Raw genomic sequence first — 26574 nt, 5'->3', positions numbered from 1 at the left:
GATTGCAAATCATTATTAAGTGCTGAACAATGTCTCCTACACACACACACACACACACACACACACACACACACACACACACACACACACACACACACGAATATGTTGCATTATTAAATGCTGAACAATGTTTCCTACACACACACACACACACACACACACACACACACACACACACACACACACAAACACGAATATGTTGTGAATTTATTTTGTTCTTTCAAATAAACATAACTAATTATTTACTGTTGCATGTGTATGGGTGTTATTAGAACTCGTGGCTTGAACATGTCCTACTAACATGTTTTTGATTGTAGCAGAATTCTTTGTGTATTCATCTCTCTTCTGCCACAGTGTACTAGAACTCTGTTGTTAATATATTGTGTAATCAGTGTATAGTATATTCCAATGGTTCCCAAACTTTTTTATAATGCAACCCACTATTTTTCTGGAAACATTTTCGCGACACGGTATATGCATATGTATACTGTACCACTGCAGTCATTACGCAGTAGTTAATAGTAATATAAAAATTATATATAATATGAAACTGAATTTAGTATTGTATGAAAAAATGTTTTGCTGAGTAATAATTTTGAAAATGGTGAAGGGAACATAATTAATGAAAAGAAACAATATTTTGGTCCATAAGAACTTTATTTCATGCAAATTAAATGGTGAAATTAATAAGATTTGTGGTATTGTTTAGTCTTGGTGTTAATGACACTTTCTGTATCTGGATTGAAGCTTGTTACTTTTAGTCGTAAATCGTTTTCCGTGCAGTTTCTATATTTGTTTTTTAAAAATTCCAAGCTAGAAAAAGCACATTCACATAAGTAAGTAGTTGTGAATCCCATTAGTTGCTTCAAAGCTATGTTTGCAAACACTTGATACTCTCCCTTTAATTTGACCAAAATAGGATTAGGCTTAATTCTTGAATAAAATTTTCAAGGAAGAATCACATGATAGTTCTATCAGGGAGTCTTCCGCAGATGGTGACAGTTTTAACTTTTTAAGGTTGTCCTCTCCAAACAGATTTCTTATCCATAGCAGTTCATCAGGAAGTCTTTGAAAGTAATAACTACAACAAGAAATCAATATTAATAACACTCTTGAATAAACAAACAACTATCAGTGTAATTAACATGAAAAAATCGATTCTTTTGAGTTCTCTTTGTCGGGACAGCCTAACTATCATTTTGAAAGTGGAGGTGGTTGAACTTAATTGTTACTTTTCTGTATTGGGTTAAAAACAATTATGTGAAAATTATGAACATGTTTAATAAGGAATACTTTGAATGTAAGTGATTACTAGTAAAATTATTTCAGAGTAAGTATCTGACACTAGAGGCTAGTTCTTCAAGATGTTGCTTGATGGCAGCTGCTGTTTCCTCGTTAACTTTGGTTCCATGTGTTTCTAAAGAATCATTGTGGATCGGGAATGCATCAAAACAGCTCTCTTTCACCTTAGTGGATCAACTTTCAAGTTTTTAAATAGTTGCTTCTATTTTATGTTGAACATAGAATTTGTGGACATCCTTCCCTTGCAGCAATATTGAGGCTATTAAGAGCACTGAATATGCCACCCAAGTATGAAAGATGTATTAGCCAGTTTTCATCATTTAACATGTCCAACAAACTGCTCACAGATTTTGCATTACTTTTGTGCTCCAAGAAGAGATTCTCAGCTCATCTCGAAGCTCAAATACTCTAGATAGCACTTTCCCTCTTGACAACCAACATCCTTCACAGTGCAGGGGAAGTGTTTTGTACTTGCTGCTGATCTCATCGCACAGTATGGCAAAGAATCTTGAATTTTTAGGTCTAGATTTAATGAAATTCATGATTTTCACTGCATCATCAATGATTTTCTTTAGGCTTTCAGACAGACCTTTACATACAAGGGCCTCTCGATGCAGGCTACAGTGAGACCATTGAACAGAAGGGGCAACTGCCCTAACTTTGCCAATCAAACCCGAATAAATGCCAGACATAGCATGGGCTTCAGTGATCACTGCAACACATTGTGTCCACCCTATTTCATTTTCTACCATAAAGCCTTCAAGACATTTAAAAATTTCTTCCCCTGTTGTTCTCATGGCAAACATTTACAAAAGAGCATTTCTTCTTCTATACTCCCATCAAATTCAAACCTAACAAAAGCTAAAAGAATAGCCTCGCCAGCTGTATCTGTGCTTTCATCAAACTGAAATGAAAAGTAGTCACTTCGCTTGAAAACTATGATCATGGACTGTTTTACAAACTCTGTCATTTCATCAATCCTTCTCGTTACCATTGTGTTCGATAGGGATATTTTGTCAATTAGTCTTGTGTGCTTTCACTAAATAAAGCATCAGATACTATTTTGGCCACTGGTAAAATAATATCCTCTCGGACAATGTGACCTGCCCCCTTTTTGGCTGTCAGTCATGGCAGTCGATATGAAGCGATTGCAGCTTGCTTATTTTTTCCCCAGAAATCGATTTTGTCATCACTGATTTCAGCTTTAAAAATATTCTTTTTTTGTTGTGGAAAAAATTTATTGACTTATTTACATATTCTGGATGTATCTTTGATAAATGTCTTTTCAGTTTTGAGGGTTTCATACTCTTGTTAGCAAGTACTTCAAAGCTCACAACACACTGAGAAAGCGGCTCTTGATCTGTGCCGGAAAAAACAAACCCATATTTCAAATAATCATCATTGTATATGCGAAAACAAAATTTTGCCTCCTTCCAGAGGCAAAACCTTTAGGTGTATTATATGATGAAATGGTACCGGATGTGGAAGGTTCGTAGTAATTACAGGAAATCTGTCTTTTACAGCACAATCCTGTTTTAAACCACACATTCGTAGTGAAATAAAATGAAACAAGCTGCCAAAATAACCACGCATGCACACACTATACCAACAAACAAACAAACCACACTCTCACAGTCATTAGTCACATTGTCGCAAATGGAAGGGAAAGCGGTGTTGCATTATCGCAATTATCAATCAGTCCTGCACCTGCGCTGTTCTTGTTTCACCCAGAGCATGTTATTAGGCCACAATAGTTTCTTGCATAGAATAATTTTGTATATAACTGTTCAGATTATGAAACTTACCTCTTGAAATAAGATTTCATATTTTCAGTCAGTAAGATATTTTACTTAGTTATTTTAAAAGCGTCCAGCGACCCACTGGTGGGTCGCTACCCACAGTTTAGGAAGCACTGGTATATTTTCATCAATAACAAGAGGATTCATTTCTCCCCAAGTAAACCCAAATATGCATTAAGCTTTTTGCTACTGAGAGAATTTGTGCCTCACAGCTGCAGACAAATATAATAATAATAATAATAATAATAATAATAACAAACCTGACATCATACTCACCAATAAAAAGAAGAAATTAACACAACTAATCGAAATATCCATACCCAATACAACAAATATACAAAAGAAAACAGGAGAAAAATTGAAAAATACATCCAACTGGCTGAGGAAGTCAAAGACATGTGGCATCAGGATAAAGTTGACATCATACCAATTATACTATCAACTACAGGAGTCATACCACACAATATCCACCAGTACATCAATGCAATACAGCTACATCCAAACATATATATACAACAACAGAAATCCGTAATTATTGATACATGTTCAATTACCCGAAAGTTCCTAAATGCAATATAACACATACCGTACAGTTAATAGGAAGTGACGCTTGATCAAGGTCCGCGTCACTTTCCATTCTTAACCAGACTTAACGTCTGAGAAAGTAAAGAAATAATAATAATAATTGCCGTGGAGGCCCGGGAAAAGAATAGGCCTCCGGTATGTTCTGCCAGTCGTAAAAGGCGACGAAAAGAACAAACCACTAATAGGGCTAACCCCCCTTTTAGTGTGATTAGTTGGTTCAGGACAGAACTAAAGAAGCCTCGGACAAGCGCCGTCATGGTCGGAGACGACGCTTGAACCCTATGCCCGCCCACAATGGTAACGACACTGCTAGCCAACTGGAAAATGATTCAAATCCAAATTGAGGTGTTTTGCAGGATATGCTTCCTGCAACCACCCTAGAAGGAAAACAAAGACAGAGGATGAGATGGTCAGATGAAGTTAATCGACACCTCATGGTCTGTTATTACCAAGCAACAAATCTAGGAACCAACACAACTGGATACAGATCACAAGTATACACAACATTTATCACCAGATACCCAGAATTAACATTTTTAACAGAACAACGACTAGCTGATCAGATCCGTGTAATAATCAAAAATAACAGGATACCCCAGTCAGAATTAGAAAACATCAAACAACAAGTTCAACAAATACTGGAACAAAATAATGTGCAATCAGAAGAAGAAGAAAATACAGTAATGGACTCAAACATCCCAGAGCAAACAAACAAAGAACAACACGCATCAATTAAACAGTCAGAGGAAAACGAAATCTTAAGACAGCCACCAGAACAAGCACAAATAGAACACGAAGTGACACACATGTTAGATATAGAAGAAAAATTTCAGCTGACATATATAGAATACAAAGACACAAATACAGACATTAGACCATTCTTGCATAGACCGCCAAATAACCCACAAGTCGAAACAACAATAAAAACTATCAACACAATCATACACAACAAAATAAATGAAAACACAACTATGGAAGAGTTACAACTACTGGTTTATATAGGAGCACTCACTACACTAAATATACACACTAGGCAGAGATCAGAATCAACCAACACACAGAAGAAACCCACAAAACCAGCATGGCAACACCTCACTACACTAAATATACACACTAGGCAGAGATCAGAACCAACCAACACACAGAAGAAACCCACAAAACCAGCATGACAACACAGGCTACAGATCAGAATAGAAAAATTGAGAAAGGACATCGGACAGCTAACACAATTTATAAGAAATCAAATGTCAGAAAAAAAAAACGAAAAAGGTTAGATAAAATCTCACAAGAAGAAGCGATAGAGCAATTAGATGAGAAGAAGCAGAAATTACAAGCATTGGCCAAACGACTTAGGAGATACAAAAAAAGTGAAAATAGAAGGAAACAAAACCAAACATTCAATGCAAACCAAAAGCAATTTTACCAGACAATAGATAACACACACATTAAAATAGACAATCCACCAAACATAACAGACATGGAACACTTCTGGAGCAACATATGGTCAAACCCGGTACAACATAACAGGCATGCACGGTGGATACAAGCAGAAACAAACACATACAAGATGATACCACAAATGCCTGAAGTGATAATTTTGCAACATGAAGTCACCCAAGCTATTAATTCTACTCACAATTGGAAAGCCCCTGGAAAAGATAAAATAGCAAATTTCTGGCTAAAGAAGTTCACCTCAACACATTCACATCTAACTAAATTATTTAACATATCTAAAAACAAAGATGATGTGACTTACCAAATGAAAGTGCTGGCAGGTCGACAGACACACAAACAAACACAAACATACACACAAAATTCAAGCTTTCGCAACAAACTGTTGCCTCATCAGGAAAGAGGGGAAGGAGAGGGAAAGACGAAAGGATGTGGGTTTTAAGGGAGAGGGTAAGGAGTCATTCCAATCCCGGGAGTGGAAAGACTTACCTTAGGGGGAAAAAAGGACAGGTGTACACTTGCACACACGCACATATCCATCCACACATATACAGACACAAGCAGACATATTGGTCTTTAAATATGTCTGCTTGTGTCTGTATATGTGTGGATGGATATGTGCGTGTGTGCAAGTGTATACCTGTCCTTTTTTCCCCCTAAGGTAAGTCTTTCCGCTCCCGGGATTGGAATGACTCCTTACCCTCTCCCTTAAAACCCACATCCTTTCGTCTTTCCCTCTCCTTCCCCTCTTTCCTGATGAGGCAACAGTTTGTTGCGAAAGCTTGAATTTTGTGTGTATGTTTGTGTTTGTTTGTGTGTCTGTCGACCTGCCAGCACTTTCATTTGGTAAGTCACATCATCTTTGTTTTTAGATATATTTTTCCTACATGGAATGTTTCCCTCTATTATAACCATATCATAAATTATTTAACAGTTACATTGCAGACCCATACACATTCCCTGATACACTTACACATGGAATAACTTATCTGAAACCTAAAGATCAAGCAGACACACCAAACCCAGCTAAATATCGCCCCATAACATGCCTACCAACAATATACAAAATATTAACTTCAGTCATTACACAGAAATTAATGACACATACAACACAGAACAAAATTATAAATGAAGAACAAAAAGGCTGTTGCAAAGGAGCACGAGGATGTAAAGAGCAACTGATAATAGATGCAGAGATGACATATCAAGCTAAAACTAAACAAAGGTCGCTACACTACGCATACATTGATTACCAAAAAGCTTTTGATAGTGTACCCCACTCATGGTTACTACAAATATTGGAAATATGCAAAGTAGATCCTAAATTGATACAGTTCCTAAACGTAGTAATGAAAAATTGGAAAACCACACTTAATATCCAAACAAATTCAAATATCACATCACAGCCAATACAGATTAAGCGTGGAATATACCAAGGAGATTCATTAAGTCCTTTCTGGTTCTGCCTTGCTCTGAACCCACTATCCAACATGCTAAATAATACAAATTATGGATACAAATATAACAGAGGGAAACATTCCACGTGGAAAAATATATCTAAAAAGAAAGATGATGAGACTTACCAAACAAAAGCGCTGGCAGGTCGATAGACACACAAACAAACACAAAAATACACACAAAATTCAAGCTTTCGCAACAAACTGTTGCCTCATCAGGAAAGAGGGGAAGGAGAGGGAAAGACGAAAGGATGTGGGTTTTAAGGGAGAGGATAAGGAGTCATTCCAATCCCGGGAGCGGAAAGACTTACCTTAGGGGGAAAAAAGGACAGGTATACACTCGCACACACACATATCCATCCACACATACAGACACAAGCAGACATATTTAAATATGTCTGCTTGTGTCTGTATGTGTGGATGGATATGTGTGTGTGCGAGTGTATACCTGTCCTTTTTTCCCCCTAAGGTAAGTCTTTCCGCTCCCGGGATTGGAATGACTCCTTATCCTCTCCCTTAAAACCCACATCCTTTCGTCTTTCCCTCTCCTTCCCCTCTTTCCTGATGAGGCAACAGTTTGTTGCGAAAGCTTGAATTTTGTGTGTATATTTGTGTTTGTTTGTGTGTCTATCGACCTGCCAGCACTTTTGTTTGGTAAGTCTCATCATCTTTCTTTTTAGATAAATTATGGATACAATATCACTGGAACATACCCACACAAAATCACACATTTGCTATACATGGATGATCTAAAACTACTGGCAGCAACAAATCAACAACCCAACCAATTACTAAAGATAACAGAAGTATTCAGCAATGATATAAATATGGCTTTTGGAACAGACAAATGTAAGAAAAATAGCATAGTCAAGGGAAAACACACTAAACAAGAAGATTACATATTGGATAACCACAGTGACTGCATAGAAGCGATGGAAAAAACAGATGCCTATAAATATCTAGGATACAGACAAAAAATAGGAATAGATAATACAAATATTAAAGAAGAACTAAAAGAAAAATATAGACAAAGACTTAACAAAAATACTGAAAACAGAATTGACAGCAAGAAACAATACAAAAGCTATAAATACCTATGCTATACCAATATTGACCTACTCATTTGGAGTAGTGAAATGGAGTAACACAGACCTAGAAGCTCTCAATACACTTACACGATCACAATGCCACAAATATAGAATACATCACATACATTCAGCAACAGAAAGATTCACATTAAGCAGAAAGGAAGGAGGAAGGGGATTTATCGACATAAAAAACCTGCATTGTGGACAGGTAGACAATTTAAGAAAATTCTTTCTAGAACGAGCAGAAACTAGCAAAATACACAAAGCAATCACTCATATAAATACATCTGCTACACCACTGCAATTTCATAACCACTTCTACAACCCTTTAGATCACATAACATCAACAGATACGAAGAAAGTAAATTGGAAAAAGAAAACACTACATGCCAAGCACCCGTATCATCTAACACAGCCATACATCGATCAAGACGCATCCAACACATGGCTAAGAAAAGGCAATATATACAGTAAGACGGAAGGATTCATGATTGCAATACAGGATCAAACAATAAACACCAGGTATTACAGCAAGCATATTATTAAAGATCCCAATACCACAACAGATAAATGCAGACTTTGCAAACAACAAATAGAAACAGTAGATCACATCACAAGCGGATGTACAATACTAGCAAATACAGAATACCCCAGAAGACTGACAATGTTGCAAAAATAATTCATCAACAGCTTGCCTTACAACATAAACTTATAAAACAACACGTTCCCTCATACAAGTCATCATCATCATCTTGGACAGTTTCCAGCCACTGGCTGGGACTGTCGGGAACACAAGCCTCTCCATCGTGTTCTGTCTTTCCACCATTCCCCCTCTTCCACCTTCGTCCAGTTCTCTCCTCTTCTCGTCACACATTCCTTCACTCCCTTCACCCATCTATCTCTTGGTCTTCCTCTGGGCCTCTTCCCCTCCACTTGCAGATCAAACATCCTCTTTGGAATTCTTCCCTCATCCATTCTCTTCATGTGTCCATACCACTGCAGTCTTGATTTTTCTATCCTGTCCTGTACTGGTTCCTCCATTAGTCTTTCCCTCACATACACATTTCGCAATCTGTCTCGTCTTGTTACACTCAACCTGCTCCTCTGGAACTTCATTTCACTAGCCTGTATTCTACTTTTGTCGCTTTTGTGCATTACCCATGTCTCACTTCCGTATGCCAATATGGGGACAAAGTAGGTTCGGTATATAATTCCCTTGGATTTCTGTGGCACCTCCTTGCTCCAAATAAGCCCCCTAATGCATTTGTAGAACTGCCCTGCTTTTCTGCACCTTTCATTTATTTCCATTGCGTTTCCCCCCTTACTTTCAATCATGCTTCCCAGGTACTTGAAGTTCTCTACCACTTGTAGTTTTTACCCTCCACAAGTTATATCCACATTTGGCCTATTCTTCTTCCTTGTTGTGACAATTATTTCACTTTTCTTTGCAGAGAAATGCATTCCATATTGTGCTGCCGTTGCCTCCCATACATCTAACTGCTCTTGCACCTCCTTCTCGCAATTTCCCCATAACATCAGGTCGTCGGCAAAAAGCACTGCTTTCATTTTATGATCTCCAATTGCATCTGATACTTGCTGTAGGATTTCATTCATAACAATAATAAACAATAAAGGCGAAAGTGCACTTCCCTGTCGCAGCCCATTTTCCAGCTTGAACCATGCAGTACGTTCCCTCCCCACTTTCACACAACTCTCAGTTCCCTCATACATTTTCCTGACTTTTCGTGTTATCTCTTCATCTATCCCTTTTGCGTTCAGCACATCCCAGAGCTTGTCCCTACAGATACTGTCATACGCCTTCTCAATATCTAAAAAGGCCATGATTAAGTCCTTCCCGTACTCATAGTGCCTTTCCTGCAGTTGCCTTACTGCAAATATGAGGTCCGTTGTTGATCTTCCCGGTCTGAAACCGTACTGCTCCTCTTGCAGTCTACTTTCAATACTGCTTCTTATTCTCTTCTCCAGGATCTTTTCATAGATTTTTCCACAGTGGCATAGCAGGGTGATTCCTCTGTAGTTCTCACATCTCCTTTTATCCCCTTTCTTGAAGATCGGGACTATAATTCCTTTCTTCCAATCCTCAGGAATTCTGTTGTCCTTCCACACCACCCTCAGCACTCTGTATAGCCACTGGGTTCCTACTTCTCCTGCTGCTCGTATCATATCCACTGTTACTTCGTCCCAAACTGGTGCCTTGCCCCCTTTCATCCTCTTTATGGCTTCTTCCACTTCATTCCAAGTTAGATCATCAGTTTCCCCACTATTATAATCGTCTGCTGCCTTAGGCTCTCCATCGCTGTTAGTTACCCGCTTCGCAGCATTCAACGGATCTTCAAAGTACTCCTTCCAAATCTTTTTGAGCTCATGCATTTCCTCCACAACTCTTCCATTATTATCCATGATCCTCAGGCACTCGCTTCTGTCGTTCCTCTTATTTCTTACCATGGTGTAAAGTACTTTTTTGTTCCCTTCACTGTCCTCTTCTAACATTCTTGTCCATTTTTCCATCCACTTCTTCTTCTCCGCCCTTACTATGGTCTGTGCCGCTTTCTTGCTTTCCTTATATTTTACCCTAGCTTCCTCTGTTCGGGTCTGGAACCATTCTCTGAAGGCTTTGTTCTTTCGAAGTTACTTCTCCTCTTTGTGCTAGTTCTTCCGCACACAGTCTCAGCTGCCTCAACTAGAGCCCTCTTAAAATCTCCCCATTCTTCTTCCACTGTTCTCTGATCTTCCTTTGGCAGCTTCTTCCTGATCAGTGTCTGGTACTGGGTCCTCCGTTCATCCTCTTTCAGCATCCATGTCTTCAACCTTTTCTCCTGTATATCTATTGCCCTCCTATCTTTTTTCTCTCTCAGGGTGGCTACCAACAGCCGATAGTCACTGTCTAAGGCCTCAGATGGAATGACCTTAACATCTGTGAGGCTGCTCATCATCTGCCTATCCACTAGTACATAGTCTACTACTGAAGTTTGGGACCAGTCTCCACTGTACCGACTGCTACGGTCGCAGGTTCGAATCCTGCCTCGGGCATGGATGTGTGTGATGTCCTTAGGTTAGTTAGGTTTAAGTAGTTCTAAGTTCTAGGGGACTGATGACCACAGCATTTGAGTCCCATAGTGCTCAGAGCCATTTTCCACTGTACCAAGTTATTTTGTGGCTACTTCTCTTCTTGTACCAGGAATTTGCGATCGCCAGCCCATTCCTCTTGCAGAATTCCAGCAACAATTTTCCTTCTCTATTTCGGTTCCCCCAGCCCTCTGGTCCCATTATCTCCTCGAAGTATGCACCACAAAATGTACAGTAGAATGATGAATACAAATTATACTGGAACAGAACCATTATAACAGATAAAACAACGCCACATAACAAACCTGACATCATACTCACCAATAAAAAGAAGAAATTAACACAACTAATCGAAATATCCATACCCAATACAACAAATATACAAAAGAAAACAGGAGAAAAAATTGAAAAATACATCCAACTGGCTGAGGAAGTCAAGGACATGTGGGATCAGGATAAAGTTGACATTATACCAATTATACTATCAACTACAGGAGTCATACCACACAATATCCACCAGTACATCAACGCAATACAGCTACATCCAAACATATATATACAACTACAGAAATCCGTAATTATTGATACATGTTCAATTACCCGAAAGTTCCTAAACGCAATGTAACATATACCGTACAGTTAAAAGGAAGTCACGCTTGATCAAGGTCCGCGTCACTTTCATTTCGAACCAGACCTAAGGTCTGAGAAAGGAAAGAAATAATAATAATAATAATAATAATAATAATAATCCCAATACCACAACAGATAAGTGCAAACTTTGCAAACAACAAATAGAAACAGTAGATCACATCACAAGAGGATGTACAATACTAGCAAATACAGAATACCCCAGAAGACATGACAACATAGCAAAAATAATACATCAACAACTCGCCATACAACATAAACTAATAAAACAACACGTTCCCACATACAAGTATGCACCACAAAATGTACTGGAGAATGATGAATACAAATTATACTGGAACAGAACCATTATAACAGATAAAACAACACCACATAACAAACCTGACATCATACTTACCAATAAAAAGAAGAAATGAACACAACTAATCGAAATATCTGTACCCAATACAACAAATATACAGAAGAAAACAGGAGAAAAAATTGAAAAATACATCCAACTGGCTGAAGAAGTCAAAGACATGTGGCATCAGGATAAAGTTGACATTATACCAATTATACTATCAACTACAGGAGTCATACCACACAATATCCACCAGTAAATCAATGCAATACAGCCACATCCAAACTTATATATACAACTACAGAAATCTGTAATTATTGATACATGTTCAATTACCCGAAAGTTCCTAAATGCAATGTAACATATACCGTACAGTTAAAAGGAAGTCACGCTTGATCAAGGTCCGTGTCACTTTCCATTTTTAACCAGACATAACGTCTGAGAAAGGAAAGAATAATAATAATAATAATAATAATAATAATCCTCTTCTCTTTCTTGTGCTCTGTCCCACATCTGTACGTTGTGTGCACAGTATTAATGGATTTAGCATGGTTAATTTAACCATGTGGTGCAGTAGCCCAATGCTGTGGACAGCTGTTAATGTCACTCCTTTGACATTTTTAATCAGTCCTGAGTCTGAAAATACCAGCAGGGCACAGCATCAACAGGGAGCATCCACTGTAGGCAACTGTGTGCATTTGCAGCATCAGGACTGACTAAAAATGCCAAAGGAAGGACATTAACAGTTTTCAACTGCAGTGGACAACTGCACCACAGGATTAAGGGGTGCTCAGATGCCAATCCTGTTGCTACCCCTTTAGTCCCCCAGGACAGAATGTGTGTACCTGAACTGGCTGCATGTAGTGTGAAAACCTTTTCAAATTTTCTATATGTTTGTAAATCATGTAACTGAGATGGGACTTTGGTACCAGCCTAGTATTCACATAGTAGAATGTGGGAAACTGCCTAAAAACCACATTCAGGCCGGCTAGCGCACCAATACTTTGGGCTGATACAATCCAGGGCTGGTGCATCTCTCCATTCTGGAAGCAGTGCTTTAACTTGCATGGATATCTGGACAGATGATAACAACAGCAACAGCAGCAGGATAGGCACAACTACTCTTCCGATTCTTGTCGACGTGGCACCAAAATACAGCAAAAAGGCCAAAGTGGTGGGTGTCTTTGTATCTTCACTCTGCTCCATAGATTGAACTCGCCTGGGCCTGAATGCATTACGTATCTGTCTCTCAGAATAACCATTTTGTCAGAACACTGTCTTCAGATGTTGTATTTCACTCGACAGGCTCTCAGGATCAGATACCACGTGTGCTCTGTGAACTAACGTACGTAATGCGCTACCGCACTGTGCAGGATGATGGCAGCTTGTGGCCTGCAGATATAGATCTGTATGCGTCGGCTTGCGGTAGACACTGTGTCCCAAGGTTCCATCTGCTTTTCTTCGTACCGAGACATCAAGAAAACCTGTGAAGACTATTTACAACACATCCACTGGGAAAGCTTGAAGAGTCACAGCATTCTTGTTGTCAATTACCTCAGCTATTACAAACTGTGAAACTCTTGACAACAGACCTAATACTTACCTACCTTTCAGCAAATGTTCTATTTTCAGCAGTTCTCTATAGATAATGTACTGCTCAGTGTTCAGACATTTTTGACAACAATAAAGGCATTACTTTTTCTCTGACCAGTCCATCTTCCAGACATCAGGCGTTGAACATTTGTAGTCACTGACCCAACACTCTTAGAGACTGGAAGCAGAATTACACTTAGAGAAGCAATAGAACTAAAGGCAACATTTGTTTATATTTCAGGAAAAGAACACGTGTGTCGATTTATTGGGTGTGGACGCAATGATCGTTTCAATTATGTAGTGATGCAGCTGCAGGGTAAAAACTTGGCAGAGTTACGGCGTGCTCAGCCACGAGGGGCATTCTCCCTCTCCACCACATTGCGCCTTGGTTTGCAGATTTTGAAGGCTATTGACAGCATCCACCAGGTCGGATTCCTCCATCGGGACATCAAGCCTGTGAGTAGTTGAACACTGTCATTAAAATAAAGTAATTTTTTATAAGTTATAAGTTGTTATTAGTTATATTTACACAAAAAATGATCAAATATGATGGTAAAACTACCACATGATATTTTGTGCATCCAGCTGTAACTGCACGAATGTCAAGAATTTTCGTGTGGCATTGAACAGAACTAATTGGTGAATAGAAAACTCTACAATGGTTTCTTAAATCCTGTGGTTTTAGTTATATCTTGTACAAAGCTGAAAAATGAAGTAAGTTCACAGCACTAGGGAGGGAAGTTGTGTTCAGTATTGCTTCAAAGAAAGTCACAGCGAGTAATTCACATACACTAGTAACAAGTGTATCCAGAACCATTTCATCATTCACTGAGAATCAGACACATGTTAATATAGACCAAGAAATAAACAATTAAAGAAAATATTAATGAGGTACTTCAATTGGGATGTTGCACAGTATAGCGCCAAAATATGCTCACTATGGTGGAGGGAGAAGAAATGCTTAGAGGCTTTTGAGATGGGGATCTGGAGAAGAATGGAAAGTGTGGAAAGGACATAAAATTCGAAATAAAGTTGTGTGACAAAGAGTGAACATGAAAAGACAAATAGAGAAAACAGGAGGAGGAAAATAAATTTACTAGGATGCTGGATGAAAATGGGCTGTGTAAAAAATGATGCACTAGAGAGAATGGTGATTGAGAAGAGCACTAGAGTAGAAGAAGGTACCAGCCGATTGACAATCTCAAAATAAATGTGTTACATGCAGCTATGTAAAGACTGGTGGAAAACCAGGAGAACTGGAGAACGTTGAACTTGTAGTGATAGATCTGACCAGGGGTGGGACACATCGTCATCTAGTACTTGTTTGTGCTCCTGTTGTCAGCAGAACTTTTCTCAATTAACTTGTAAAATGAACTGTGTAAATCAGATACTGCTCTCATTGAAGAAAATAAACCTATAACAGGGAGGACTCTTGCACACATTCTGGACCAGCCATACACATGTAATTCCTCATGGTCATTAATTCTGTTTCTACGAGTCTTCCTCGTAAGATTTTTGCAATGCCTTTTGTGTCTGACATTTAAATACTTTGTTACAATAGGAGGGTAGATTACACGAAATAATATATACATGGTGATAGTTGCCTAAGAGCATGTAAAATCTCTTCGTGTCATCTGTTTTTGGTTTTGTTTCAGTCTAATTTTTCGGTGGGTCGCCTTCCATACACTTGCCGAAGAGTGTATATGTTAGATTTTGGTCTGGCACGTCAATACACTACAGCTACTGGGGAGGTCAGAGCTCCACGAGCAGCTGCTGGTTTCCGTGGTACTGTACGCTATGCATCCATCAATGCTCATAAGAATAAAGTAAGTATGTATTATGTCAGTTGCTGTGTACACTGTTTTAGTTTAGCTTGTTGTGACAATGGAAAATCCTGTGTGGACTGCAAGCTTTAAGAATGAGAAAAGGGACAACACACTGTACAGTGAAAATGTCAAGTAGTCAATAGGTACGTTGAAATGGAAGCTGCACTTTGCTGTTCGGCATCCTATCTTGTCCACACACCCACATCCAAAGGTACAATCATCTAAACACAAGTTTGAGAGTTGAACTATGATGTCCAACTCTTCAACTTTTTTTTCGTACCTGGTAGCTGTTCAGTGTCTCCACTGTATAGTTTACCCATTCCATTATCAGCTTAGTTCAGACAGTTTTCAGTTAAGATTCATGTGCATTTTGTATGATACACCATTTTAAAAATGAAATTTTCATCTTATAAGTTATTGTGTTCACACCAGTATCTCAAATTTTGAATTTTTAGTTTAATATAAAGTTTCCTCAATCATTCAACCGTCTGATCTCTATTGGCCGTGTTTCTCAGATGACAGCAAAAAATAGTGTTCTCAGTTCTCTGTACATTATTTGTACATATTTAGCTGTCATTGCCGTCTACTATTCTCCCCTCGCATTTGCAAATAAAACATGATTTCAAAACTATACAGTGACTATTCCCACTTTTGAAGTAATTGGCAATAGTAGAAATTGATACAATAGAGAATGCATTGTATCTTCTTACAAATGAGAAAGTAGGAGTATGATTCAGTGAGGTTAAGGATTTTGAAGTAGATGGCAATGATAGCTGAAATTTCAAGGTGTTCTGTCTAAACCTATTCATTATGTTATTTAGTTGTCACTTTTTCCTTTTCCATTGATTGGCTGCCCTTATGTTCTCCAGTCAAAATTTACCACAGGCAAACAATGTCCATCTCATGGTTTGTGTTATGCTGTCTTGATCCAGCAATACTTCCCTTTGAAGTACTGCTTCATATTCTTCCTAGTCATTGTTATGGAACAGTTCCTTACTTACATTTTTACAAGTTTTTGTGCCTTGTGCTCCAGTTGTGACACACCTTCAGGCAGTATGTATTCCTCTGGCCTGAATTTGATCCCACACACATCTCTGTAGTCCTGGTTCCCAGTCATTTATCCTCACTTTTCTGACTTTAAATGTTCCTGTAATGAATATGTTATCACAAATGAAAATTAGTGCCGTAATATCCTTCATATCGCAAGCTGTCCAAATGTCAGGCTGAGTGATCAGTTCTCCAGGCCAGACTCAAGTTTTCATTGTCACTGATATTCCGTCTTATTAATTTCCAAGTCTACTGAAAATTTGACTGATTTCTGGAGGTATGCTCAGTAGGACTAAATGGTTAATGTGGCTGTGCACCATATGTAGAAGATATGTATCTGAAGTTGACTTTGCACAAGTTCGGATTTGGCATGATATCTGGGAGCTGCCACATCAAAACCAGTGTTGGTACTGCTTTCTCACGTAACAGCAAAAATAGTATTCTCAGTAACATATCTATTCGTAAATATTTGTCTATGGCTACACTTTACTACTCCTTCCCCTCACATTTGCAAATAGAAGAGTCATTGCATAATTTTAAAAATGCTATTTCTTCAACACACTTGCAAATAACAAATCATTATGAACCAATTATTGTGGTTCTCATGTATCTATTGTGTTTGAAGCTCCTTGATGTGAAGAGCATTTTCAGGCTTTTAGAACAAAGTTATTAATCCTGGCCACTTTTCTGATCTTTTATTTGTGATTCAATTTTGTTTGTACATATTGTTATGGAGTGAACTGGCACAGTTGTCAGCACACTGGACTTCCATTCAGGAGGACAATGGTTCAAATCCGCATCCTGACATACAGATTTATGCTTTCCATGATTTCCCTAAATCGCTCCAGGCAAATGGCAGGACAGTTTCTTTGAAAGGGCACAGTCGATTGCCTTGTCAGTGCTTACAATGTTGCAAGCTTGTGTCTAATGGCCTATATGTGGATGGGAGATTAAACTCTAATTTTCCTTCCTTCATATCTTGTTATTTCCTAGTTGCCTGAATTTTTTTTATATCTGGTCAGTGACATTTCTAATGTGGTAATATGAACTGTACCCTGTGCTTCTAAATTTGTATTTGTTTTTCTGGTTCTTCCTGAAGGCCGGCTTAGTTTTCTAATCAAATTTGTGCTAAAATTTTGTCATAAAGATTCCTATTTTGGAGTATGTACATTTTCTGACACTTTTTAAGCACCTCCCCATTTCCTCATTGATGTAGTTTTGACGTTGTTCTAAGATGATTTCAGTTTTCCATGTCATTAACTTTCGATGGATGACTTTGTAATTATGGGTTCTAATGCAGTCACTGGCAGTGAAACTTGTAGACACAGTTTACTGCACTTTGAAGCATATCTTTATTGCATTTAGTGAGTGATGCGAGTGATGTCATCACAATCTTCATTCATGCTCCCTGCCTCACTTCAATCCCTCCCCTACCCTTCTCTTCCCTCTCTTTCCTCCAAGATCATTTTCTTCTGTAATTGCACCCAGTGTTTGAAGTTTTCTTGAATGTAATATTTGTAATGAAATAATAAAATGTACTATGCAATTTTTTATTGGTTTTAGGAAATGGGAAGGCATGATGACTTGTGGTCGTTATTTTACATGCTGGTGGAATTTGTCAATGGGCAACTCCCATGGCGAAAGATAAAGGACAAAGAACAGGTACGGTAACTAAAATGTTGATAACACCCCAGATGCATACTCGTCTGTTATGTATCCTCGCGTATGTGAGACAATGTTATATACAGTTGAGACTAAGTTTAATTGGATGCGTAATGATGTATCTTATTTCATATCTTTCGTGTTCTGTAATGATGAGTCATTTTTTTTTTTTCATCAGTCAACAAGAAGATAATATAATAATGGGACATAATGACTGAAAAGATAGACCATAATTCATTCACCTTTAAGACAAAATGATGATGGGCACATTTGCACATAAAACACTAAGATTTTAGTCTCTAATTCTGCTTCAGAACAGAAAGTTTACTTCTGATACTGTGGGGAGAATGGGGTCCTGGTATAATGTTTTTAAAATATTTAACTTATACTTCATCTGATGCTGCTAATGAAGATTCACTTCTGTGGTGCCAAAATTTCTGCTTTCTGCACAGTTATTTGTGTCTCAGCTACACAAATCACCATTAACATAAAGTTAGCATTGTATTATTTGTGTGAACCAGTGGGAACTGTGAACTCATAGGTCCATGTCTCTCAGCTGAATTATGGCTGTAATTTGTATCCATTATTTATTGCTAAAAATTACAAGTCTTACAGCACTGAGAATATAAGCAATCTGAATGACAACAATATGTTGTCCTATTGGCTCCCGACAGCCGAATCAACAGAAATTGTATGACTTCATATTAACACTGTAATCAACCTGGAAAATTGACAGTTCTATAGAGCAGTGGCAGCTTTAGCATCATTGGCGTTTGTTGTCCTCTGTTACAAGTATTCTGTGCGAATATATTTTTGTTAGCATTAATTTGTGTCCTGTGCTGAAGTGTAGATTGGGGTCACTTCCAGTCACAGCAGCTTGTGTCTAATGCTCACAGGTCACCAATGTGTCAGTTGTGTTTAGCCAATGGGATGATAGTTTCACCTAGTGAATTTCACATCTATATTGGCCTCAGAATGTAACAGTATCCTTTAGAATAAAACTGCATGTGACCTCAACTGTCAAAACTTCATCTGGGAGTGTAAACGACCCCTGTATTAACGTATTACATGGCATAAAAATGTCGACCTGAGCATCATTAGTTTAATTGGTGAATATAAGGCAACTTTTTTTTTTTGCATTATGAACTTGAGAAAATATCTCTTCTTATAATTGTGTAAATATAGTATTACTAATTTTCTCTGTAGAAAAATATTAGGAAGCATGATTATAATGCTAATTTAAGAGTAATTTCTACAATGACATCAGCGTTTTACACATGGATGCCAATGTAGTTGAGTTCTTGCTATATTGTGTTGTAAATGTCTGTTGCAAAGTATAGTGGAGCTTAAGAGTGAGTTAAGAAATGTTGTGTGGGACACATTTTTGTTTCATTGAAGAATATTTTCACAGGGATTCTTTAAATTGATGTATAATTCATTATGATATTACAGTGATGGACCAGTACCTGCCTCTAGCATGTGAAATTCCAGTACTGCCAATACTCGCTTACTTCATCAATTCAAAAAGTTTAGAGACTGGATTAATAAAAAATAGAGAAAAGTTAAGGTAGTGGTTTTATTCCTTCAGGTGTTCTATGTAGTCCTCCCCACTGGATTATAGCATATAGCATTTTCATACAGCCATATGAATCTATCAGAAAACTCCTTATTTGGGAATTTGTTCAACTCGTGTTGCATTCACTCGAATGCTGGTTATGGAATTAAAGTGTTGACCCTTTGCATGAATTTTTATTTCTGGGGATTAAAAAAAATAAAAAAAACCTCACACGGCACCAAATAGGGTGAATGTGGAGGGCAGTTGAGAACTAATACCCTTTTTTTCCCCCCCTTTAGGAACTGCACTACAGCTGCAGCCGTGTATGTGGCTCACTGTCATGCAACGTAAAGGAAACCCTCCCTATCCGTTGTTGCAGGTGAAGCATTTGATTCCTTTTGCACAACTAATCTGTGACACCTAAATAACAGTGGGAATTAACAGTGGCACCACTGGGAACAAACTCCCTGGGTATAATGTTATGGGCATGCAAATAGTGAGAGACCCATTCTGCACTCTGTCATTTTGTGGTACATTTGTATTGACGACAGCAAGGCTTCTCAGCTGTGATTATTTTTTTCCAGAAAAGAATTTTCCACATTCTTAGTGTCCATCGAGCTATGGCAGGCACCCACATGTCCTCATTTTTGTTCAGTAGTCTCCATTAGGAGATGACACATTGAGTTGCAGACAGGCACAATGAAAAGACTGTTTTCGTTGTGCCTGTCTGCAACTCGATGTGTCTATGGTCAGTAGCAATCTGTCTCTTCCGTAATTCTTGATATTCCGACCTTGACCCTCCGTTGTATGATTTTTCCATCAGGAGAACTTGAGGTGTGACACCCTGACCTATCATTGTCCTCGAGTGGCACTTGTCCTTCTTTAAACATTTAAACCACTCAAATACTTGTGCACAACTCATACAATTATTCCCATAAGCCTTTTTCGTGGACTCGAGTCTCTATAGCCATTTTACCGAGAAAATGTGAAATTGAATTATAGCTCATTTCTTCATTGTAATTTGTCACATAAAGTATTGACAAACTTCAGCCATGTGTCCACTGCTTGCTCTCAACTGGCTGGTTGAATGCACATCTGTTGTGTTTATAGTTATTAGTTTAAGCTGCCATGGTGGTTACTGTGCTGACGCCTCTTGTATACTAGTAATAAAATCAGTCTTGAAACTTTTTGGATAAATGATGTATAAAAGTGAATGGTCGTGCTGTTGGGGACTAGTAGTTTCTTTCTCAGGAAGAGGAGAGGGGTATGCTAAAAAGAAAGGGTGGGTCACTCAGACCTCAGGCTGAGAAAGGATTAGGGCAGGCAGTTTGTTTCATATAATTAATTAAGCTTTCATTACAATGTTTTGATTATAATTGGTACTAATAGTTTTATATTATAACAACTCATAATTTTAATCCATTTTCTCATACTAAATGTAGATACTTTCCACATCTTCTCCAGAGGATGTAAGCTAGGTGGTTGATGTAATGTAGTGTATTACTTATTTTGTACAGCAGTGTTTATTGATACAGGTGTATACCCACCCTCTGTTGCTGTTATTACTATTATTTCATCTATAATAACTGCTATTTTTGTTGGAAGAAGTAGATTCAGTTCTTTGTCCTGAATATTTTGTCTATGCTATTACTGTTATTTGTTGTTCTCTGCAATGAAAATTGAACAATGTCTGTTTTGTGCTGTAGGTCGGCCTCATGAAGGAGAAGTATGACCACCGTTTGTTGCTGAAACACCTCCCCTCTGATTTGAGGCAGTTCCTCGACCACATACAATCTCTGACATACGAAGACAAGCCTGACTACCAGGTAACAAGAAGTTAAAACCTCAGTTTTGCAAGCTTTGCTGCTGACTGTAATCACCTTCTTCTTTCCTGCTTTTCCATAACATTAACTATATTCTTTATTTCTCATTATTAGCAACTTGGTTCTGAACCCTGAACCAGTAAAATTCATCTCTACCACACTTTCCTTTACTAAAAGCTACTGGTAGCATACCTTCTTTGCCACATTTTTATTATCTTTGAGCTCACATCACAAATAATCACCATTGCTCTGCACTCCTCTCCTTGCGCCTTTAGATGTGCCCACTGCCCAACCTCTGCACCCACAGACCCTACTTGTAAAACACGGATTTCATTCCTTCCGTAAGTGACAGCACGATATCTAATCGAGACTTTAAAATCCATGGGATAGTCGAACACATACATATACAGATGGTGGTAGTATTGTGTATACAAGATATAAAAGGATTGTGCATTGGCAGAGCTGTCATTTGTATTCATATAATTTATGTTAAATGGTTTCCAATGCTATTATGGCCATGTGATGGGAATTAACAGACCATAGATCCAGAATGGTAGTTGAGCTAGTCGCCTGGGACATTCCATTTCGGAAATTGATAGGGAACTCAGTAATCCGTAATGCACAGTGTCAAGAGTGTGCTGAGAATACCAAATTTGAGGTGTTACCTCTCACTGTGGACAACGCAGTGGCTGTGATGGCCTTCACTTAATGACCACATTTGTGTAGAGTTGTCAGTCCTAAGAGACAAGCAACACTGCATGAAATAGCCACAGAAATCAATGTGGGATGTACGACAACTGTCTCCGTTAGGACAGTACGGCAAAATTTGGCATTAATAGTCTGTGGCAACAGATGACCGACACAAGTGCCTTTGCTAACAGCACATCACCTGCAGTACCTCTCCTGGGCTTGTGACATTATCAGCTAGACCCTAGACGATTGGAAAACTGTGGCCTGGTTGGATGAATCTCAATTTCAGTTGGTGAGAGCTGATGGTAAGGTTCAAGTGCGGTGCACACACTCCGTGAAGCCATTGTCTCAGGTTGTCAACAAGGCATTGTGTAAGCTGTTATTGGCTCCATAAAGGTGTGGGCTGTGTTTACATAATGGACTGGGTCATTGAGTATAAATTGTTATGTTCGGCTACTTGGAGACTGCAGCCGTTCATGGACTTCGTGTTCCCAAACAGTGATGGAATTTTTATGGATGACAATGTGACATGTCACCAGGCCACAATTCTTCAGGATTTGTTTGAAAAACATTCTGGACAGTGTGAATGAATGATTTGGGAGCCCAGATTGCCTGACATAAATCCCGTGAAATATTTATGGCATATAAAAGAGAGGTTATTTCGTGCAGGCAACATTTTCACAATTATGGACGGCTATAGAGGCAGCGTGGCTCAGTATTTCTGTGAGACACTTCCAACGACATGTTGAGTTGCTGCACTATGCTGGGCAAAAGGTGGTCTGACACGATATAAGGAGATATCCTGTGACATTTGTCATATCAGTGTGTACGACTTCCACTTACCTTCCCAGTTGCCTGTATATCAAAATCCACTTCCCTAGCTGTATATCAAAATCCACTTCCCTAGCTGCAGCCTTTATGTTCTCAAAGATATCCAGCTATTAATTTTCCACCAGTCCAGTAATCATTGCTACTCTAACCTTGCATATCCAGATCTCCCAGGCTTCTGTTCCAGAATCGTCTGCTCGTGATCCGAGTAAAAGTGTGCAGTCAGTACCAAAAGCGTCAGTGACTGTGTGAGGTCTGTATGTGTTTACTCTCTGATGGAGGACATCATCCGAGACCTCAGTTTGTAATTGTCCTATTCTGTATGTGTCCACCTCCTGCTAAACATTTGCTTCATTGATATGGTAATGGAAAGTCCTGGCAGAAAGTAAATAATTTAGGGGTAAAGGTAACTATTCACCAAATAGTAAAGGCATTTCAAAATTGTCCCTCGCCGACTGTTGACTGCTTTTTCCCAGATTGGTAATAAACTAAAAAATCGTGTAGAATACCACCAATGAAAAGAATACTTACTAATAGTAATAGCTGAGAGAGACCCCCACATACCACATCTAAAGTTTCTAATCTGGGGGCTGTTCAGTAATTTGAGTCCTTTATTTTGAAATAGTCTTCCTGAGCAATAAGGGAAGGTCAGTAATTTTCAGAATTGGTAGTGATGACTACCACTCTTATCTTGTGGCTAGCCACACTTAAATACTTACAGTAATTGAATACTGTGTAATTCAGAGCTTTATTCACTGATTTAGTTCAAGTTTTTCAGAAAGATTAAAACTGTGATAAACTGCAAGAAACCTGTAAGAAGAAAACTGCCAGTTCTGAAGTGATTATCCTGAAATTATATTGGGCAAAGTAGTAGTTAACACATTCTTCATATGTACACCTGTAGTTTCTGTCCTCCAATGTTATTTATAATCCGTCTTGATTGCAAAAAATGTTTATTCAAATGACCAGTTTCGGTTCCTCTAGAACCATCTTCAGATCTGCAATTTTGGTTACAGGAGTAACCTGTCCATAGACAACAACCTACACATGCTGCGTCACATTCAGCCATAATGTAGCGTAAGTCCCATCGTAAAAGAGAAGTTGTCACGAACGTGGAATAAATAATTATAACAGACAGGCAGCTGTTAAAAATGAAAATTATATATTCTCATTAAACAATGAAAAATTCAGGATGAAATGTAACAATATGAAAAGGATAGTTTCTATTACCCATAAAGCGGAGATGCTGAGTTGCAGATAGGTGCAACAATAAAGTGTCTCAGAAAGTGAGCTTTCGGCCAGCAAGGCCTTTGTCAGAAATAGACAACTCTCTCTCTCTCTCTCTCTCTCTCTCTCTCTCTCTCTCTCTTTCTCTCTCTCTCTCTCTCCACTGAAGCAAATGCATCACGTGTGTGTGTGTGTGTGTGTGTGTGTGTGTGTGTGTGTGTATCCCAATTTCTTGCATTATGTCTGATGGGTGCTAGAAAACTTTCTTGCACCAGATTGTAGAACCATAATTGTGGCCCTATATGAGGAGACAAAGTCTTCATGAAAATTGTTTTTGTTTCTTGTATTGTAGTTGTAAGATATGTGTTTAGATTGAAATTGATTTTTATACTTTATCAACAACAAAAGAAAAAGTACAGTGACGGAGCATATGTTTTGGAAAGTAAGTGCACACACTTACATTCCAAACTGTTTGAAGATACCTCTGCAAGATATGCTTTTATCAAAATAGGCTTATTTTCTGTCATTCAGACACTGTGTTTTTGTATTGTTTTAAACTGAGTGGTTTTGGGCAATTTCACCCACCTTCGTATCATTTTTTCATAGTTAGAGAGTAACCAGTCTTAAAAGAAGTCTGATTTCAACTGGACCTCATGATGTTTTTGTCCTGTGTTAATGAATACCCTGACTAATTTCACATCTCTGAATGTTTCTTATTTGATGGGATCTGCAGAACATGATGAATGAATGAATAAATGAGGGAATGAATGAAAGCTGAATGAGATGAATACTTGAAGTAATGAAGCAATTCAAAGTTGAAATACTAATGATAATTCTATTATGTACTAGTCTGTTTTTGAATTTTTTGTGTACATTGTATTCATTTTTCAGATGCTGATCGGCCTGTTTGAACGGTGTATGAAGCGTCGTGGAGTGAAGGAAACGGATCCTTACGACTGGGAGAAGGTGCCAGTGCCAGACACGATCCCGCCACAGATATCCAACACGCCGGCAATCGTGTCACGGCCCCAGACGACCGGCCAGACTGCTCCCCGCATTACTGACAACATGCTGGAGGATAACCTCATCACCAGCCTCGACAATAATCAGGAGAACATTGAGCCGGACAACAGGAGGGAGCTTGAGGTGAACATACACCCTTGTGGCCAGCAACTGTGCTCCTACTATTACAGTTTGATCAGTTTAGAGGAGTAGCTAGACCTGTGATATGCTTACGGTTCCTGCTGTGATGACCTTACCTGTAGTTGTGAGGCGTCTTGTGTACTTCCATCTCTGTTTTGAATTTTCCAGTGTTGTTATGTAGTCTATAAATAAATATGAGGGCCTTTCAAATGTGTTTTCCCAGCTTTAGTAGTTGCTTTAATGACTTCTGTTCTTATGCTTGCAAAATTTGCAAAACTGTAGATCCTGTAGCTATAGTGATGTATATCCATTTCTGGCTGTTTTCTTTTCATAACATGAGTAGTGTTTTCCACCTATGATTATCTGTCTGCAAAACAGTATAGTTATGTCACTGTCACTGTGTTATTACTTTCATAACATGTGCACAACCCTTTAACACTTTTTCTCTACTGTCAGATCAGTGTACTTTTATTTTTCATCTTAGATCTTTGAAAATGACTTTTTGCTGTGCCTGCTTAATGCCATTAGCATTATGTATAGTTTTTTTTCTCCCGTGTTCTTAGGGTTTTAATTACTTTTTGTACCTCCTCTTTTCTTGAAATTCCAGATATCTTTGAGAGCAATTAACTGTCTTCCATCCATTTATTTCTAGTTTCAGTTCTTGTACGCAGAGGGCATTTCTATTCTACTATTATTGAATACACTCTGCTGTATATAAATAACATTGTCCCCATTTATTTTGCATTTTGTTTATTAACCTGCGTTTTAAATTGCAGAAGTAGCTAAGATATTAGATTTATTTATTTTTGAGACTATTTCTACCTTATGTTAATATTTAACTTGCCTAGTCTGCCAAAGATGACCATCCTGAAAGATGTTTTTCAAATATTGTGGTAAGTGTTGTGCACATAAGGAAAGTAAGTTTTCTCACTTGCAAAGAAAAATGTTCAGATTATGAACATGTCTTTTTGTTATGACTTGCTTTGTTCTCATAAGGCTAGCATGTCACCTACAATATTTTTGATAACTGACCTTTCTTATTTAGGAATTTTGTAACAGCTGTTATATGTATGTGGAATTCCTGTAATGTGACTGACATCAGAAAGTTATTAGTTGTCTTTCTGCTTTTCAGTGTATTGTTTGTTTACTGTATTACTGGGAAAGAAAGGAGTTGCATAATGTGATGCTGTAAATGGTTAATGCTTTTGGCTCTTTGTAATGGATGCGCTTTTGGCTCTTTGTAATGGATGTTGTGAAACAATGCAGAATGTAGTAGTTAGGAATCGTACCGATGCAACGAAAAGCACACCATGCTTTTCAGTTAGCCATTAATTTGTAATTGCTTCTTTGAGGTATAGCATAAATGCTGAAATTTTGGTAGAACATAAAAAGCCGAAGACATACTGCTATCACAGTTTGGGA

The 26574-nt window shown here is 38.2% G+C and overlaps 1 protein-coding gene across 3 annotated transcripts in view; it reads left to right on the top strand.

Annotated features, from left to right (window-relative positions):
* Positions 1-26574, top strand: part of LOC126202870 (tau-tubulin kinase homolog Asator) — a 624922-nt gene that overhangs the window by 517742 nt on the left and 80606 nt on the right. For all 3 annotated transcript variants that reach the window (XM_049936900.1, XM_049936902.1, XM_049936901.1), the window contains 5 exons: positions 13593-13807; positions 15007-15177; positions 17788-17886; positions 21148-21267; positions 24901-25155. In XM_049936900.1, the coding sequence (XP_049792857.1) occupies positions 13593-13807; positions 15007-15177; positions 17788-17886; positions 21148-21267; positions 24901-25155 (860 nt within the window). The remainder of the gene's footprint in view (positions 1-13592; positions 13808-15006; positions 15178-17787; positions 17887-21147; positions 21268-24900; positions 25156-26574) is intronic.

This window comes from Schistocerca nitens, chromosome 9 (assembly GCF_023898315.1).
Source record: "Schistocerca nitens isolate TAMUIC-IGC-003100 chromosome 9, iqSchNite1.1, whole genome shotgun sequence".
In the NCBI taxonomy this organism is placed as follows: Eukaryota; Metazoa; Arthropoda; class Insecta; order Orthoptera; family Acrididae; genus Schistocerca; species Schistocerca nitens.
The sequence above is the reverse complement of the archived record's forward strand: the minus strand, read 5'-3'. Positions and strand labels throughout refer to the sequence as shown.